The 19,120-nt window shown below is 38.1% G+C and overlaps 1 protein-coding gene across 1 annotated transcript in view; it reads left to right on the top strand.

Annotated features, from left to right (window-relative positions):
• Positions 1 to 6,178: 6,178 nt before the first annotated feature.
• AK5 (adenylate kinase 5) overlaps positions 6,179 to 19,120 on the top strand; it is an 82,095-nt gene continuing 69,153 nt past the window's right edge. The window contains exons 1-5 of the mRNA XM_062497338.1: positions 6,179 to 6,238; positions 7,911 to 8,097; positions 9,077 to 9,244; positions 14,772 to 14,941; positions 15,061 to 15,174. Coding sequence (XP_062353322.1) covers positions 6,179 to 6,238; positions 7,911 to 8,097; positions 9,077 to 9,244; positions 14,772 to 14,941; positions 15,061 to 15,174 — 699 coding nt within the window. The remainder of the gene's footprint in view (positions 6,239 to 7,910; positions 8,098 to 9,076; positions 9,245 to 14,771; positions 14,942 to 15,060; positions 15,175 to 19,120) is intronic.

The raw sequence follows: 19,120 nt of genomic DNA, 5'->3' as shown, positions 1-19,120 counted from the left end.
ACTTTATTAGAAAAAAACTACATCACATTTGTAAGTTTTTGACATTTTAGTGTCCACTGATTTGGAGTGTTTATTAATTGGTTACTGAAAAATGGTAATTGAGGAATATAAAATAATCCTCCTGAAGAGCAGTTTCTGTAACACTGTGGGGAGAGGGACATAAACACACACTGACATAAAATAAACACACACTGACATAAAATAAAAGCAAGAAGCATCAGGAAGCTGTAATGGATCAGATGGAAGGTCTGTGTAAACACTCAATCTGTGTTCTCCCCATAGTGAACCACTGTCTTAGGGACAAGGAAAACCTCTACAGGACCTCCTGCTTTTCATCTCTCAGAGATTTTCTGAGGTAATAATTTTGAATTTAGTAAGTTACAGAATGCTGTACAATATCCTCACAGTATCTAATTATTATAAGCCAAATCAAGGATAAAAACTTAAATACAAAAATATGCATTATAATTGGGAATTATTTAAGAAATGTTAACAAGACAGAAAAAAAAAAGCAAGTTTGCTTGAAAATTAAGATACTAAGAATAAGAAAAGCATCTATTGCAAATACTAGAAGCTGCAAGAAATAGATGTGAGATTTAAGAACTGTTAAAAAAATGAAAAGGGAAACAAAATTACATAAACCCCAATGCTCAAAGGGGTGCTACAAAATTGAAAAAAGTTGTTTTTCTGAAGAAAGAAAATTATTCTTACAACATGCGTGCAATATCCTTGGATAGATTTAACAAAAGGAATTGAAAGATTTCACTAAATATTTCTGTTCTGTATATAAATGGTCAGATGTAATGATACCGTAGCATGATAATGAAACATTCTCCATTAGAACTGTAGTCAAGTATGTTTTATAAATAGTAGTCACTGAAAATAACTGAGTAAATCTTCATATTTGGAGAAGTTGTATCAGAGTTTTAAAACAGCTGGAAAGGACAGGAAAGGGAAAAACTGGAAAGGGACTCTAACAACTCTTGAAATATTTACATTCTGGGAATATGCTATACCAGTACTTTCTAAGGGTGGTGAAATAGGCAATTACAGCCCTGGCCATCTAACATGGAACTTAGTGGAAAAACACTGGCAAGAACATACTGGAATATAGCTTATATGAAATTTAATTAATGTCTGCCAATGCTAGTTCCTGAAAAAAAGATCATCTCGGGTCTGTGCACAAATACTTGTTCAAGAAGGTCCCTGCTGGTTGATGAAGAAGTGCTGATCTGATGCCATTTACTTATTGCTGCAAGATATTTTCCTTAAGAAACTCGAGTGAATCAAAATTAATGTGTATGTATATATATACATATAATGACTAATTGACTGGCCTCAAAAGTGAAGTGTGAATGGGAAATATTAAGTGAGTTTCTCGTTTGGTCCCACAGGAACTGTGTTTTGGCCATGTGCTGTATAGTGTTTGCAGTGATTACCAAAACCAAAGAAAATCACTGGTACCAGTGGCAGATAAACACTGGGGCTGTGGGAACTCCCAGAGGGGATGGCTTGCTGCTACTGAGCATGCTGATGTCTTGATCAACTGGATGCATGCAAATATAGGAAGTCATACATCCAGGAATGAAGTGCAGGTGCTGATGCTCCAGCAGAGGAACCTGAGAGGAAACAGTGGAAAGCAGAGCTGCTGGGAATCTGCCAACTACCCTGCTGCAACAGCACAGCAGGGCACAAATTCAGTCTGTCAGTGGGAAAACAACAGAATGAGGGCAGTGAGGGTGTCACAGGCGCTGGAAGAGTAGAACAATGTGACCTGTTTGATGCCTCTACACGCCACTCAAGTAGCAAGAACTCTAACTGGAGAGTTCAGGGAAGGGTCACAAGAATGATTATACTGTAATTGCAAAATAAAAAGTACAGCTATTTAGTTTATCATAACAAAGAGGGACTTGATCATAGCGTTTCTCTAAAATGTTTTTTTTCTTGGCAGATTGAAATATGCATCCTCAAACTTTTAAGTGGCACGATCTTCTTTCTTCCCTGCCATGTTCTATTCATCTTGGTGTCCTCAAAATTTACATAAAATGTTAACTCTGGGACTTACTGAAATCTAGATCCAGAAATCAGATTTTTCTTCATTGATTTTTCACTACTTTTCAGTTAGTGATTTAATTCACTTAAGTAATATGTTCAGGTATCAGTTGAAAAGGAAAAAAGGTCTATCAAAGTACAAAAGAAAGGTGGGGAAAACACCATGTTTAAAAAAAAAAAAACAGTTATTGTTGTAGCAAAAGACTTTGGAAAGGGATTTCTCATATAAATGAAAATATCATTTTAGCAATCTTGGATTAATTTATACGACACTAAATGCAATATGGGGCTGCAAGTAAGTTCCAAATTTACACTAAAATGCATACCATTTCTGGATCAGAAGCATATAATTCAGCACATTCTATTAAAAAGGCTGCACATAATTGGTTTACTTACAGAATCTACGAATTCAAACTGTCTGCATATCAGCCTGTATAAGCACATCAATCCAAGGACATTGGTTCTGATTTAATAAAGTTGTCCAGCAGAGCAGCAACTTCTGTGACAAATCCAGCCACTAGTGCTTGAACAGGCACTAGACAAACAAAAAATAAACATTTATAAAATACTGGGGTATTATGAAGTGATTTTTGAAAACACAGAACCTAATTAAGGTTTAACTGAAGGCTACGGATGTTGTGTATTTGGTTTAATCAAGAAGAATAGAAGGCCCCAAACACCACATCCAAGCTGATCCCTGAAAATACTGATTCATCTTATTGCAGCTTCATGTAGCTCCTGGAGGAAACAAGAAGAATGAGAATAGTATCTGCCCAATGGTACAGGATCCATAAGAAGTTTTCTAGATGAATTTTCAGAAATGTTATTATTTTGATAGCAAAGTTTTGTTCTTTCTATTTTATCCTCTTGCCCTCCAGAAAAGGTAGGAAATAACCAAAGCGATCCTTCTGTCTCACCCAGTACCCTAAAGAGCTGCCTGCACCTTCAGGAAGGGGCAGTGCCCTGGATCTCCAATGAACTCCCATTCCTTTGAGCATTTTTACATCCCATACATTTACATGGGTTTTTCTAAGGCAGTAAGACCACTTAACTCCCACCTGCACTCTTGATCAGACACACAGCGAAGAGCTCACCTTCTAGCAGCTCCCTTTATGTTACCTGCACACCAAATAACCCAGCTTTTTGTGCCCCTTTGGCTCCTCTCTGTTTAATCCTTCACTGCCAATGTTCTTCAGAGCCTTTGAGAAGCTTCCACCTGCAACCCTGCTTCAATAAGGGGATTCTTCTGACAGCAAATGCATAAAAAATTGCTTCTAGAAAGAGGTACCGTATTATTATTCAATCCAAAAATATCCTTTCCAGATACATTTCACACATTCAGTCTGATAGATTTCCTAAATGGCTGTATTTGTTCTGAGGTGGTAACTTCTGAAAAACAGAATTTGATTTTGTGCAACAAAACAACATTTTGAACAATAATTAAGATGTGCATGATAATAATGCATAATTTTATAGCAGGACAATTATTTCTGTTATTTTATTTTCTGTTAGCATCATCTAACTGAGCAAAATTCCTGGAAGCCTACAGTAAAAAAAAACAACAAGTAGGACAGGGCTTTACACAAACATGTTTCACATTCCTGAGGAAGATGCCATGGAAAGCATGTGAAAGGAAGTATTTTTCTCTTGCCAAACCAGGACATTGGATGAGATACTAGTGTACCCATAAATGTTGAGTATATAAAAATATATACTCCAAAAGCCTATAGATGGAATTTATCCAAGACAATGATAATACGGATGAAATCTTTTTTTGCATTGAGAAACAAATAAAAAAAATTGCACCTACAGATTGCCAAAGCCACAGCTCTGTGTTCCTAAATTGAATGCCATCTTCTATTAGCCCTCCTTAGCAAAGACCTTATTTTAAGAAAATATATTTTTAATTTAATTCCATCTTCCTTTTGTTGACCTTAATTTAAGGTCTTTTAAAAACAATTGTCTCATACCTTTTTATTAGAGCATTGGAGCCTACTCAGTTTACTCAATCAAAATTAAGGCACTGTGCTTTTCAGTTAATGTACATTTGGATGGATTAAAATTTTAGCAGAAGAAAGTAGGGTTAAAGACACATTTATTGGATTTTGTGGGAGGATGAGAAAAATTGCAGAATGCTGATTAAACTCTTCAGTGAAGACCAAAGTTTTCCTTGAACATATGGGAAGTGTCAGTTCAGGGACTGCAGCTTCTCTAAGTAGACACCACTGGATTCATAGAAACTGGAGCTGGAAAGGCTCTAAAGCCAAACTGCAGAGACACTTCAGCAGCAGTTTTCCAGTAGCTTTGCACTGAAACAGGTTTGCCAAGGGAGTTGTGTGTGCCCCAAACCTGGAAGTGTCCAAGGCCAGGTTGGACGGGGCCCTGAGCATCCTGATCTTTTGAGTGGCATCCCTGGCCATAGCAGGGGGGCAGAACTCGACGATCTAGGGCCCCTTCCAACCCAAACCATTCTATGATTCCATGGGGCATCCATCAGTCACTCGCTGTGAACCGACATTATTCGCTGCCCTTTATGTGGTAGCTGCTGGGAATATTTGGATGACTTGGAAAACCAACCAGTCCAATTTGTCATTAGAAGACCATGGGACTGCTTTCTGGGCAGCATTTAGCAGTTCATGGAATGAACAAAGACTGGAAGCTTCTCTGTGAGACAGCAAAGTGTCTACATAGAAAGTTGGAGGCTGGGCTGAGAAAAACAAGGGCAGTACAACTACAGAAACAGCAAAACAAGGAACATGGGAGGAACAGCTGAGGAGGTTCTTGTCAAACTGATATTGATCCACAAATCATATACAAAGGGGAGAAACTTCTTAAAAGACACCTGAGGAGACCTATCCATTTTTCCATCTGTGTCTGAAAAATAGGGATGTACATACAGAAAGCAGTTGTTCATGTTGTTTATAAATGTGCAGTCATGTAACCTATTTGTGTTAGGGTGTACCTCAGTGCAACTGTAAGGATATTTTGTTAGAAAGGATAATGAAGTTAGAAACTAATTGGAGAATCAGACTTGATATAGGACACTTCAACAACTGAAATACTCTACTCTGACTTGCAGTGTGCCACAGAGTATCACAGAAGCTACCTCCTACTTAACAGTTCTCAGAGTACATCTACAATAATGCACTTGGTTTTGGGCTCCCCAGTCAGAGAGAGATGTTAACAAACTGGGGTCAGTTTGATCCCTGTACGGGCCATTCACTTACAAGTCAATACATTCTGTGATTCTGAGTTGAGTGTACAGCCACAAAGATGGTAAGGGATGGAGAGCACTTGGTCTTGAAGATAAACAGAAGGAGCTGGGCTTGTTCAGCCTTGTGGCAGACTTAGAAGGTACATAATAGCATCTCTCCAAGGCTCTTCACTATGGTGAACAAGGAACTAATTGAGACATGGGAGATGATAACTGAATAGGAGAAAACCCTTCTTCATGTCGATGCCAGACAAGCATGGGGTGCACAGAGAGGCTCTGCAGTCGCCACCCTCGAAGGTTTTGCAAGGAGAAACCGAATAAAGCCCTGGGCAACACGGTCTGACCTCAAGAGCTTCCCTTGCCTTGAGCAGAAGGCTAGACCAGAGACCATTTCTGATCTCTTCCTGTGAGTCGCCGATCACAGACGCTTATGACTGATCCTAGCTCGCGGCTTTCTGCCAGCCCGAAGCGTATGAAACGTCTCGCTCCTCAAGACTCCCTAACACCGTGCCAAGGGCAGAGACCGCGTTACACCGGGAGGCTCCCAGCAGCTCTGCGCTACCCCGGTGCGCAGCCGGGGGAGCCGGTCCGCTCGCTGCCGGGGCAGCCTGCCCGCGGCTCGGCGCCAGGCACAGCCCCTCACCGCCTCCGCTCGGCGCCTCACCGCAGGCACCCCCCGAAACTTTCCCCGGCAGCGTGCGCACGCTCTCGCTCCCCGCCGGGGGAAAGCGTGCTCTCTCTCTCGCTCCCTCCGCGCAGCGGGCACGGGGAGGCGGGCGGCTGCCTCCCTCCTGCCTCCCTCCGCCCGCGGAAGCCTCGCCGAGGCTCCCGCATTGCACCGCCGCGCCGAGCCGAGCGCGGGGCTCGGACTGCCCACCCGCCCCGCCGGCGCCCCCGGCCCCGGCTGGCGGAATGAGCGCCGGAGAGGCCAAGGAGTATCTGGCCCGCAGGGAGATCCCGCAGCTTTTCGAGGTAGGCGAAGCGCAGGGGGGAGGCGTTTTCCGCCCCGTCGGGGGATGCTCCGCGCTGGGACCCCGCGGCGGGCAGGGCTGAAGGTGGCTGGAAGGACGGAGCGGCCGGAGGCTGCGGCCGGCGCGGGAAGCGGCCCGGCCCGGTGGGCGCTGGCGGCGCGGGGCCGGGGCAGCGCTGCCCGCCGCCCACCTGCGGAGCCCCGCGGCCGCGCCCCTCCGCCCTCCGCTGCCGGCGGGGAGCGAACTTGGCTGTCCGCAGGGCAAAGCAGCGCCGAGGAATGCGGGAGAGGGGCATATTGCATCGGTCGGGGGGAAGAAAAAAACCTCAACTGTCTAGTGAGATTTTGTTCAGCTTCCTACAAGTTACCTGCTAATGGCTGATAATTACTTCTGTGTGCAACGTGGATTTCCCCACCCTCCGGATCAGACATCCTGTCATCTGTATATAACACACACACACACATATGTATTTTCCCTTGTCCGTGCTGAAGCTAGACGTTTTTTCTATATATTTGAAAATTGCAGGACACGGAGCATGCTAATGTTTTAATTACACAGCTAGAATGTGAATGGTTTAACAAGAGATGCAGACAAAACTGGTCTGTCGAGGCTCAAAGCTTGACGAGAGATTTAAAAAAATTGGTGCACATCTGCAGAAACACACTGTTAATTGCTATGATCAGTTAAGTACTATAGTAAGGGCACAGATGCATAGAAATTATATCCTATGTTATAGGCTCAAATGTGTATAAATACTCATACTGTATAAACTGTAGATAACAACTGATCAAATCTTGAATTGGAGCTATTTATGTTTACTGTTAATGCCAACTATGACCCTCAAGTTTATTCACACAAAAATTAGGAAAATCAATAAAACCAGAAATCATCCTGAAAGACATGTAATGTTAAGGGAAGGTTGGATGCAGCAGTCTCACGGAGAGGTGAGATGATGACTTATGTATCACTTTGTCAGGAAATGTGTCAGAAGAGGGCCTGGCAGTCTTTCTTTCACATCCCCCACAATGCTCCCGAGTATGATGAGTGAAGAATTAATACTGTAGAAAAGGGGTTTCTAATGGCTTGGAATCTGTGATCAATTAAATCAGGAAGCACCTATGAATTCTGGGGTTGTGGGGTTTTTTTGTTTTCCCAATACTGATCAATATGATATTTGAGTATTTATCGTGATTTTTAAAAATCCTCTTTTCATTGCTTGTGTAAGTGTTGACAAGAATATGGATGAGATACTTGTGGGTGCAGTGGTTTTTAAGGAAAAGATACATTTTAGTGATGTCAAAGACTACAAAGAATATGTAAATTTTGGGGCTCTCTAGCTTGCACATTGCTCTGTGTACACTTGCCAGTGGCAGTTCTAAGAAAAATGTAGAGGGGTTTTTTTTTGCTATTTTTGGGTTTTATTTTATTTAGTTGCAAACAGGCAACTATAAAGACATAGCCATAAGCTTCCTTTCCAAGTAATTTTTATGACATTGGCAAACCAAAATAATTTGATTTTTTGCAGGCTTCACTTTTACACATTGGCTTGCAATAGAGGGTCTGAATATCAAGGAATGTGGTGTTTCTCTGTGCAAAGTAAAATATAAAGTAAAGGTGCTTGATTTTCCCTGGCATCTATCATTATAGTCTATACTTTTGATCTTACATTTCAGAGTCTGTTGAATGGATTAATGTGTTACAAACCTGATGACCCGATTGAATATTTGGAAAGCTGTTTGCAGAAAGTAAAAGAGCTTGGAGGGCCAGAAAAAGTGAAATGGGACACTTTTGTCAGCCCAGAAAAGAAGACCCTGCCTCCACTCAATGGAGGACAATCCCGGAGGTCTTTTTTCAGGAATGGTAATGTATTAAATTTTAAAATTATTCTATTTCTTCAACTGTGTGTGGTTTTGCATCCACTACTGAATTATTTTATACATACTTCCATAGCAGATTATGCCTCATTCTGTTTATCTGTAGGCAAAGGAGTCAAGAATTCTGTTTCCATGCTTTTTGGCATTTGTTTTTCTCCTGCTGTAATGGATGCTAGGCAGGAGAGGAAATTGTGATCACTTTCCAGCCAAATGATGTTTGCTGTATAAATGTTTAACACATCAGTGGAGAGATTTCTCATATCCTACCTAAAACATTTGCAAAGATAGGGGCAGATCTGACACAACTTGGTTTGTGTTTTCATTTGGTCCTTATGGATGACATACACAACCAACTTCAGTATGGTTACATTATATATTTTCTCTAATTTACATTGGAGCTGTATGCTAATTTACTAAATAAAATGTAAATTATAAACTCCTAGAAAAAAAGTGCATCTCATAAAAATATAAGCAGATGTCATACCAATACCTTTAATTATTTTATTTGTAATGTTAACAAAGAGTAATTAGCTCATCTTTCAGTTGCCATAGTTATTTTTCCTTGCTCCAACATTTCATTACAATAATCAGCAAGAATACTGTCTCTATCTCTGTGTACAACATGTATCACTAAAAGAGTCCTGCTTAATAGGAGAGATTATCTGCACAATATAAAGATTTTCTTCTCAGAGGACCCTGCTGAACTCTGGGTGCTATGGGCAGATGTTCACAGAAAACCTGATGTGCTTGTAAAGAAACACCAGAGAAAACTGACTCTGGGAGGTTGTGATTTAATAAATCTGTTAAATAGAGGCCAAAAAAATTAATATAGCAATAGCAAACACAGTGTAAAATTATGAGCTGTTTATACTTTATGGATGATACTTATGTAAATCTGTGTACAGAACAGATTTTCAGTTTTCTGTCTATTTCCACAATTCCCAGTTTATCTAACTATTTTACAGTGATGCCTGATAACTCTAACTTCCCATACCGACGCTACGACCGACTGCCTCCGATCCAACAGTTTTCCATAGAAAGTGACACTGACCTTTCTGAAACTGCTGAGCTAATTGAGGAGTATGATGTGTTTGACCCTGCAAGACCTCGACCAAAAATTATCCTTGTTATAGGTATGAAGGAAGTCATTTGGACAAGATTTTATCTCTGCTACTTTGCCTTTTGATTTGCACTGCAAATACACTGAATGCTTATATGAATTTAAATACAATTTTTCCATCTGCCATAGCAAGTGGTGCAAGCCAATTAAGAGTGTGAAATTGTAAGTGCTGGGATAACATCCCAACTGTAAGAATTTTAGGGGTCGTAGCGAGCACCTGCACTCATGTTCTGTAGACTGGATGCCTCTTAGCAGCTGGAGAGCTCATGATTTGCTTATGAGCACATCTGCCAGTTTGATTTCATCTTATCTAAACCTGGTTCATGCATTTCAAGGCAGCAGCACCATGTGAATCAAAGTGCTCTTCCAAAGCATGCTCTGCATTGAACTAAAACACTCACATATACTCAAAGCTGATCACGAAGAGGGGATTTTAAAATGTTGTGTAAGCCAGCTCAAAAAGGTGACAGGGAACTGTTGTCCTCTACACTTAGACTCTTGTCAAATGACTGGTATGTCCAGCTGGAGTGAGAATACACAGTCACTAGTTCATTGCATTGGTAAATTAATCCCCAGGTCCATTTGGCAAATGAATCCTGTTCCACCTTCACAGAGAGTGAGCACTCAGTTCACATTAGTTAATTGTGCTCTCTCCCAAAGTTCTTTCTTGTGAGCTGTTTAGTGTTTTTTCTAAGCAGCTCATACTTTCCATCCTCAGACAAGTATAGGTTATTAAAAAATAGCTGCAGGTTAAGCATAAATCAGTATTTTTTTCTGTTCTTGAATTTATGTTCTTTGCATCAGTTTCTTTATCATCTAAATAGTTGTCTTCAGAAATTTTACCACCAAACCTGGTTGTCTGATGCTCTGGATGGCTTAAAGAGTTACAGCACAGGTGCCAGGTGATTGAGAATTACATATATTTTTTTTTTTAGCCAATAAAGCTTTACTCATATTAAAGAGAGATACTGCTTCCATAACAGAGAATTAATGTAGTAAAATAAAGGGGAACTGAAATGTCTTCTCTGTACTACAGAGTGGAAACTCTAGGAACAGCATGTCCTCTAGGTTCTGCATCCAGCAGCTCTCAGGCATAAGATATTGGAGTAGATTGAAAACAGAAGATCAGGCATTTTTAAAAGTATCTGTGGTATGCTAAAGCAGTTGCTCAAGGCATTTGAATTTTCTTAATCTTTTGTTTCAGGATTACAGATTTCAACATGCAAATCTCTATGTATTGCTGAATTGTGAAGATTGCAATTAGATGGAGAAATAACACATACCTTTCTTTCATTTTAATTAATTAGCTACCCTTTCTTTTCATAAAGGAGAATAACTGGCTCCTTTTTAGTGACCACAGAAGGCTCTTAATGCATCGAAATCTATGTAGCTCAATTGCAGTAGAGTGATGAATGAAGGTTTGATTTAAGTGAGATAAAGAGAGATCGGCTTTCACCTCTGGAACCGAGTGCAGGTGTATTTGAAGTGAAATCCTTGAACACCAGCATGCAGTGAACAGACCGTGGATTTTACAGAGCTTTTCTTTTCTCCCATTTATATAGGGAACGTTGTAAACATTCTGCAAAGGCTATTTCAGGTTTATATTCCCACTGAGTTTCTCTGAATCTATTGCAGTGTGATCTGATAGAAACACAATACTATCTGTAGCTTAGCAGCCATTGTCCATTTTTGTATAGTATCAAGACAATTTCTCCCAAATTCAACTTTCTGTTGAGAAAGCACATGTTGGATAGAGTAACTGAATAAAAGAGAAAAAAATCATAAAAGTATACTGTTCATTTCCGGAGATATTGCCCACAAAAAGAAATGTGTTGCATATTTTCAGTTTGCATAAAATACCAACCAAAAAAATTCAGATAAGTAATGTATTTCTGTCTAATTAGTGGTACCTAATCATCCTGCCTTGCTCAGGTGGTGCTGGTCACAGCCACCATTAGAGACTGAAATGAAGTTAAAGACCTGTCTTCTGCTTCGCATATTCAGTGAACTTTTCTTTATTAATGCATTAGCTCAAGATCTTTTTAATGCTTCCATAAAGGTTTTTACAACTTCTTTGCTTTATGAAATCTATCATCCTTATAATGAACCAGGTAGCTCTAGGGCTGAAGAGAACTCACTTACAGAGGTGGGGGCTTTGTTCTTTTTCTGGGTTTGCAGAAGAAACCTCTGGTGAAAGATGAAACTATAAAGCTACATAGTGAGTGTACGACAGGATTTTAGAAAAATCAAATGGAACCAGCCAGGAGGGCATGCATCTGAATCACTGGAAAAATTAAGTTTCTAAGGCATTGTAACACTAGTAAATGAGACTGTGTTTAAAAATGTGCCTCTTAATATACTTTTAAGAAACACATTTGTATAATTAATATAGCTTGAATATAGAGATCTTAAAATATTAATTATCTAGTGTCGTTAGCGCTTTAGTGGAATATGTTTTTAAGTTGCACTTTCTTAAATATATTACTTAATATTAAAAGAATAAACTTCCCTTTTGAGATCAAAGTGCAAGGGCTAGATCAAATATTGTGCTGTCAGCAGGCAGCTGCCTATTCATTTGTTAAATCTAGTAAACAGATTTTAAAGTCAGAAGTATTTTCAGAAATTTTATTATTAGATGAATTTATTATGAATTTACAACAATATATGCAAAATTGAAATAATGAACAAAATTAGATTGAAACAGCTGCTTTAATAACACGTTTCGGGCACATAAATCTTAACCTGAAACCTGTTAGCAAACGTAATTTTAGATGCAACACGTGTTCCCTAGTCTAGACATCTTCTAGAAATATATAAAATAATCATACTTTCCTTGAGTAATGTATTTCAGAATAAGTAGAAAGGAAAAAAAAAAGCAAAAGTGATTTGATTTTCCTTTCTTGTGAACAGTTTGTCAGTGTGATTTATCAACGAGTCAGTTCAATAAATTATGATCTGCTGGGGGAAGTAATTTTGTCCTATTACTTTTCCCTTATTTTGTTACTTGAATGTTTCCCCTCAGACTGTAAACAGATAATACCATCTTGATATTATGTGTTTGGATTGATTTGGATTATGTGTTTGGGATGTGTTTGGATTGTTAAAAAAAAATGTGTGGGAAGTTTATGAATATTAAATCAAATACTTTATTAGCTATTTTCTGATTGCAATTCAGATTGAAAGAATTGCTGAGCTACACTTGGTTTTGCTTGATTTTGTTGTTGTTGTTGTTTTTTTTTATTTTTAATTTTTTTTTTATTATTTTTTTCTCTTTACTGGCAAAGTAAAGCTCTCCCTAACAGGAGTGTGAAGCCTATCTACTTGTTTCAAACAGGGGTTTTTTTTCAGCTATTTTATGCTTTTACAGACTGATGTTTTATCAAGTATCAGTTCTGATTTTCTAGCACCTTCTGTATCTCTTTTGTATCTTGTATCTTTTGTGTGTTGCACACGAGTGCTATTTTCTTTGTTTCCAATTTTTCTAATTTTCTGCACATTACTTATATGCTTTTCTTTTGTTGCTGGGTGCAACGCAGTCTGTTCCAAACTTGTAAGATTTGGTGAAATGCATTTGTCATGGGGAAGGCTGAGCAGGGGGAACTGGATCAGAAGTGCTTTATAGCCACTTCAGTGGAGAAGATGATTCCTACAGTATCAGAGGTTTGTGTACCTGCAGAAGGGGAACATTCTTTATTCTAACAAAGGATACCTAGCTAAGCTGGCTATGAAAGAAAGAGTCCAAGCTCAAAAAACTAAGCCCATCTAGATCACCTGGAATTACTGAAATGGAAGAATAGCTGTATAACCTTACACAGTTTGCTGAAAGAAGAGAGCAACTTCTGTCTTTTTACAACAGAAACACCAAGTGAACTAACAGAATGAGAGAAAAACATTTTTCAGTTGTGATCTTACTGTATGAGATACAGTTTTTCTTTCATTTTTTATGTGTTCTATGAACATCCATAGCTGTGTTGTCTAAGTGGATGTTACAGATAAATGCTTGTAGAAACATTACTTAAACTAATTGGATAATGATAAAATGATAATTTTTTATTTTTTTTTCCCCAGAGGCATAACTAAGCTGTGGGCAGGGTATGGGAACATGGTAACGAGGCACATTTCTCTGTGCACTTGAAATGGCTCCTGGTCTGAGTTCCAAAGGGCAGGTGCAGCATCAGCATCGCAACATTGGGGCACAGAGAGTTCCAAGTGACTGCTGGTGACACTGAAAGCTCTGTGACAATGTTTTTGGGGTGCAGGTTGGAGCCTGGTTACACAGAGCGTGCCCTAAGCATACATGTACAAACACTGTTAAGTTTATCCTGCAGCGAGAACTGTACCGATTATAAAAATGCTTAAAAGCTATTTATGGGAATAATACAGATTATATAAAAAGAGTTACATGATTACTAGCAAGAAGCTCAGTGTATTCAGATTTACTTTCATTGCTTTGCTGTATTTTTTAAATTCATAGAAAATGTATATTTTTTAATAAATCTTAAATCTTTTTCTGGTGAAATAAAATTCAGTGTTCTCACAAAGAATTCCCCAAACTATAGCTACTCAGGATTGGGAATTATTATCAAAACATTTGGTTTGGTTTTGCTTTGTTATACTCTTCAGTACCGTACATTTTTCTATACATAAACATTTCTTTTTATGAAAACAATTCCTTGGTTTTACATACTGGATTCCACATTCTCTGCTCATCACATCAGAACATGTCCTTTTAGTTCAGACATGGTCTGACTGTTTTACATGCATTCTTGCTGCTGCTGTCCAGCTCACCTTCCCTGCAGCTTTCCCTGCTATGTAATGTAGCTGTTTTCTGTGATTTTGATACCCATCCAGCCTGTGCTGTGTATATTGAAGGGTCACTTTATTCTTCAAGTTGTCTAGCAAGCTGAACCTAATTTCTTCTCTGTCAGATGCTTCAAGCATCAATACCAAAAGCTGATATTGTATGGTTCAACAAAAGTCCTTATACCAAATCACTATAGAAACATCTCAGATGATTATTTAATTTTTTTTACATTTTTTTTATTTTAAAAACAGGAAACCTCAGAAGCTTTTGCAAGCATATTTAGGAGCCGATTTTATTAGTTCCATTTCATTACTAGTTCATTGATTTAACTGGCTTATTTAACCAAGTATGATTCTTTCTGACATGAATACACTTCAGACTATCTGGCTCTGGCTCTGAATTAATAGAGTTTAAGAAGGGAATAGTTCATTTGTCTGCTTCTCTACTGTGGATCAAGAAAAACTCCATTCCATGAATGGCTTTTGAATGAGGTCAGCATCAAAGAGTACTTATTTTTATTTCACAAATGTATTTGTGTTCTTTTTTTAAATTTCATTTTGCAAATTGTTATGTTTATGATCCAGTCAATGAGACACGTGGTTGGTAACAGGTCATGCAACTGTGAGATTTACTCTAATAATGCTTGGAAAATTGCTGTCGATAGCAAAGATTTCACCTGTGACTGGGTACTTCTGATAAAAGGTTAATTTAATGTTTTGCTTATGATTCACACTAGGTGGCCCAGGAAGTGGTAAAGGAACACAGAGTTTGAAAATAGCAGAACGTTATGGATTTAACTACATATCAGTTGGTGAATTGTTAAGGAAGAAAATCCACAGCACAAGCAGCAATAGAAAATGGAGCCTGATTGCCAAAATAATTACTACTGGAGAACTGGCCCCTCAGGTACAGTGTTTCCTATGTTCATATTTACTTCCAAGGGTTTATACATCTTGTAGTAATGTGCACCATCAAGAAAACTTCTTTTACGATATTAAATAACTAACTCATTTTCTCTGTGAAAGGAAACAACCATAACTGAGATAAAGCAGCGATTAATGCAGATCCCTGATGAAGAGGGGATAGTGATTGATGGATTTCCCAGAGACGTGGCCCAGGCAATCTCCTTTGAGGACCAAGTAAGAGATTGTTTTTGTTCTTAAAATAACTTACACATCTCTACAACAGTTAAGCTTGTTGAAATAATCGGTGGGATTCCTAGAAAGAGCATTGCTCTTTAAATCTTTGCAAGTATATAATTACAAGTTGACAAAAGTTTTGTATGATATTATGTACTGTTGTCTGAAGACAATTTTATAAAAAGACAATGTGATAATTTAAGCAAGAACCCAAGCTTCTTGTCTCGTAATGAAAGTCCTCTCAAGATGAAGAAGAAGAAAAACACATGAAATCTAACAGTAAATATTTTCTTTATAGAAATCACACTTTCTTTATAAAGTGGAAAAATATTATATTTCCATATCTATTTGTTCAACATAATCTCCACTAAGAGAAACATATTTAAAGCAATGCATTTCTTCACAGTGCTTTTACTGTCAAGTTTATTACAGGGCATTGAAAAGATTAATAAAAAAAAAGTTAAAACTACCCATGCTTTGCAAGTTTCTGTAAACCAGAAAGCATGCTTTTTTTAGAAAATAAGGTCATTTTGGTTATTCTAAACTACAATTCTATGGTTCAGTCAGCTAAAACTGTATTCCTGATTACTACTGACATGTTGTTTTCATGTGTGTATTTTAAACTGATCTAAAAATACTTAAATTCAGTGGAAAAACAAACAGCTGATGTCATTTTCTGGTCAAGTGCTGCTAACATAACAGTTATGGTCACAAGAAGAGGTTGCAGTTTCAGAGCTGAATTCTTAGAGTGCCTTCATGCAGAACCTTTCAAAGTCTTTCATAGTTGCTGGTCTACTGCTGTTTCTGTACTTTGAATTCTAAGTAACATAACCAAGGCAGAAGTAACAAAACACAGCAGCTAATGAGGCATTTCATTAATGTGCTTTTTAAGGTATTATTCTGGGCAAAATTTAGGAAACTGAATTGAGGAAATTAAAGGAAACAGACAAAATAGTTATTACAGGAAATAGCAATGACTGCCAGCTCTATCTCCTTATAATTAACAAAAGGGAAGATTGACTATTTTAGAAGTCAAACACCAGAAATGTAGACTTAATGATCATTTCCTTGTGCCATTTTTTTTTGTCCAGTGTAAAAGTGTGACTTAAGCACATTTTTTGGGGGCATAATTTTGTGCTGATCTTGTTTTTGATGAAAGAATGGGGGATATGAAACTGATGGAAGTGACAGAAATTAAGTTATCCTAGACTCAGATTCTCTTTCTACTAAGAAAAACCAGTTAAATAACACTTGATTATAGTCACAGGGAGTTCCTTCATTCTCAGTCAATTGGGATTTGTAAATCATACTCCTTAAGGCCTGGTTCTGCCTGAAAGATCACTTAGACTCTAAATAAAGTCCAGGAGCACTTCATACAGGGACACCTTTCAATCTTCCCTATTCTAAAAAAGTACAGGAAAGAAGGAATCCCAGGCCTTTTATAGGAGGATAGGCTGTCTACTCAGACTCCCCCATTTTCATCTTTCTTTGCTGTTGACCTGTAATATGAAGGCCATGATAATAAATGTACAAAAGCTGTACATATTGCAACATTCAATCATATATCAACATCTCCAGTGAGACATGTTCAGTGCTTTGTGTTGAATTTATATTTTAAAGAAATAAAATATATATGCTGTTTCTTTTAATTTCTCTGTTGAATAAGCCCTGATGCTACACACCTTTGTAGGAAGGTTTTGTGTTGAGGAAAGGGGACTATCAGCAGTCATGTTACTGATCATCCTTCACAGGATGAGGCTCACAGTCATCCATGGCATGTCAGGTTATTTACATTAAGCATGTGAACATTTTCCAGGCACTCAGAGATTTCTCAATAGGAAGTGCAATCGAATTGTGGAGAATTCAGTAATTAACTGTTGTGATAATTTGTCTAGGTCTGCAATTAGAAATAGTAGGGGGTTTTCCACAGCTAAGAAATGTTACAACTTTCTTTCTAGCATTGTGTAGAAGAACAGAATTGTTCTCATTAGCCAAAAGTGACAATGTGAGAAATAATTAGTTGAAATTTCAGTAAAGAAAGTTTTGATTAAATAGTAAGACAATTTTAATTAGATCTACTAAGCAATGGAACATTCTTTGAAGAAAATGGTGATACTTCACAAAATGCAAATTGTACACATGCCATATTCTTACAAAGACATTCCCTGTAGAACACTGAGATCTGTTGATAAGTTTTGAATAAGAATTAATTCTTATTGCTATCACTAGCTTTGTCATGAGCAAATACTTACTCCTACAGATGGTCCCTTTGAGACCATTGCATGCTTATGTACCTGAAAACAGCAGAAAAAATTATGTGACACATAAAAATTCTTTACCATTGTTTACACAAACACAAACTCCAAGAATATAGGTAGTAATACCAAAAATGAATTATGGGGAGTAGTGGAAAAGGAAAAGGATGACTGAGGTGCCTGGTCTCTCTTGAAAGCACATGTAAAATCTAACTGTGCTGTGTTTGCAGTCATCTTTAATGTAACATATAATTTATGCTAAATTAATTGCTTCAGTCTTATGGTTCACAGAGCTGTTACTAAAACTTGACACTGTGCTTTTACAATCTCTTCATCCTGTGGAAAAATCAAACAGATATGTGTATGTCTGAGCTGACAGGACCTGTCCTGCCTAACATTCTATTATAGAAATACATCATGATAACAACTGCTTGTTAAACTTTGCTTGTAATTGCCCTGGTACTACCAGCACATTTTTATCCCTTTGACTAATCCAGTAGCTGAACTTTTCTCTGGGAAAAAAAGTGTTATTTTTAGTAAACTAGTCAAAGCAAACCAACTTATGCTAACATTCCCATACATAGGTATAGCTAAAAGATGATGATTTCTTCCTTATTATGTTGGCAGACTCTCGTGTGGACAGTAAGTTCTCAACATGTTGCTAGGCAGAATTGTATTAAAACACGTTGCATCTCAGTGACTAAAGTGCCTAAAATAAAGCAATGTATCATTTGCAGCACACACAGTATTTCTTTCTCCTCAGATCTAGAAACCAGAAGTAAAAAACCCTGCTTCCATGCAGTAATGTCAATCTGGAATAAATGCATTAGAAAGCACTTTACACATCACAGGAATTTTATATGTGAATTTAAGCTTTTCTCCCCTTCTTTTCTATTGAGTTTTGTTAATAACACTGTTCCCATCATCCATATCTTTTGAGCAGCAAAGAAGTTTTTAGGATGGCCTCAGTGATGTGTTCAGAGTTTCAGCAGTGCTTACCAGCCAGCACCACACTGGCCATGCTGGTCACTTCCACCAGCTTCATTTCCTAAAGCTCAGCTACTCACTGCAGCCTTCTGGCAGCCTGGAAGAAGTCAGCCATGAGCACGGCTGTATTCTCTGAGTTTATCTCAGTTTTCTTGGAACTTTTTAACCGAGTTGAAATAAGTCTTGTATTTTTCTCTTTGAAACCCGAGTTTAATAAGTACATTTCTCTTATTGGAAGTCTGGGATTGTTGCCAAGTCTTGACCCTCTCATTTCTTATTTTCAGAGAGCAGAGTTGATACTGCCAACACTTTTGATAGGGGTACTTTTAATAAAGCTATGAAGTTCCAAGCAGTCGTAGTTGTAGGGAAAAAAATGAAAACATGAATTTTAATGTCTTAAAATCAAGCAGGACTTCCAGTTTATATATTCCTTTTAAATATATGATAATTTTTATATTTTGCACAGTTTGAACTCCTGCACAGCAGTGCAGATTTAATACTGATGTATTTAGACTTTCAGTTTGAGCCTAATTATAAAGCTATCCTAAACCACCAATTTCTTAGGTATCCATGATCTCTGCTGAGTGCAAATAGCAGAAAGGTGTTTAGGTTTCAAGGACACGTTTGAAAATGCCAAGGAGAAAATGGTTTATTTACCATTAATCTTGAAATTCAGCAAGTCACCTGCAGTCCAAGCATGCTGA

This window comes from Cinclus cinclus, chromosome 8 (assembly GCF_963662255.1).
Source record: "Cinclus cinclus chromosome 8, bCinCin1.1, whole genome shotgun sequence".
Classification (NCBI taxonomy): Eukaryota; Metazoa; Chordata; class Aves; order Passeriformes; family Cinclidae; genus Cinclus; species Cinclus cinclus.
This window is presented reverse-complemented; position numbering and strand designations above follow the sequence as displayed.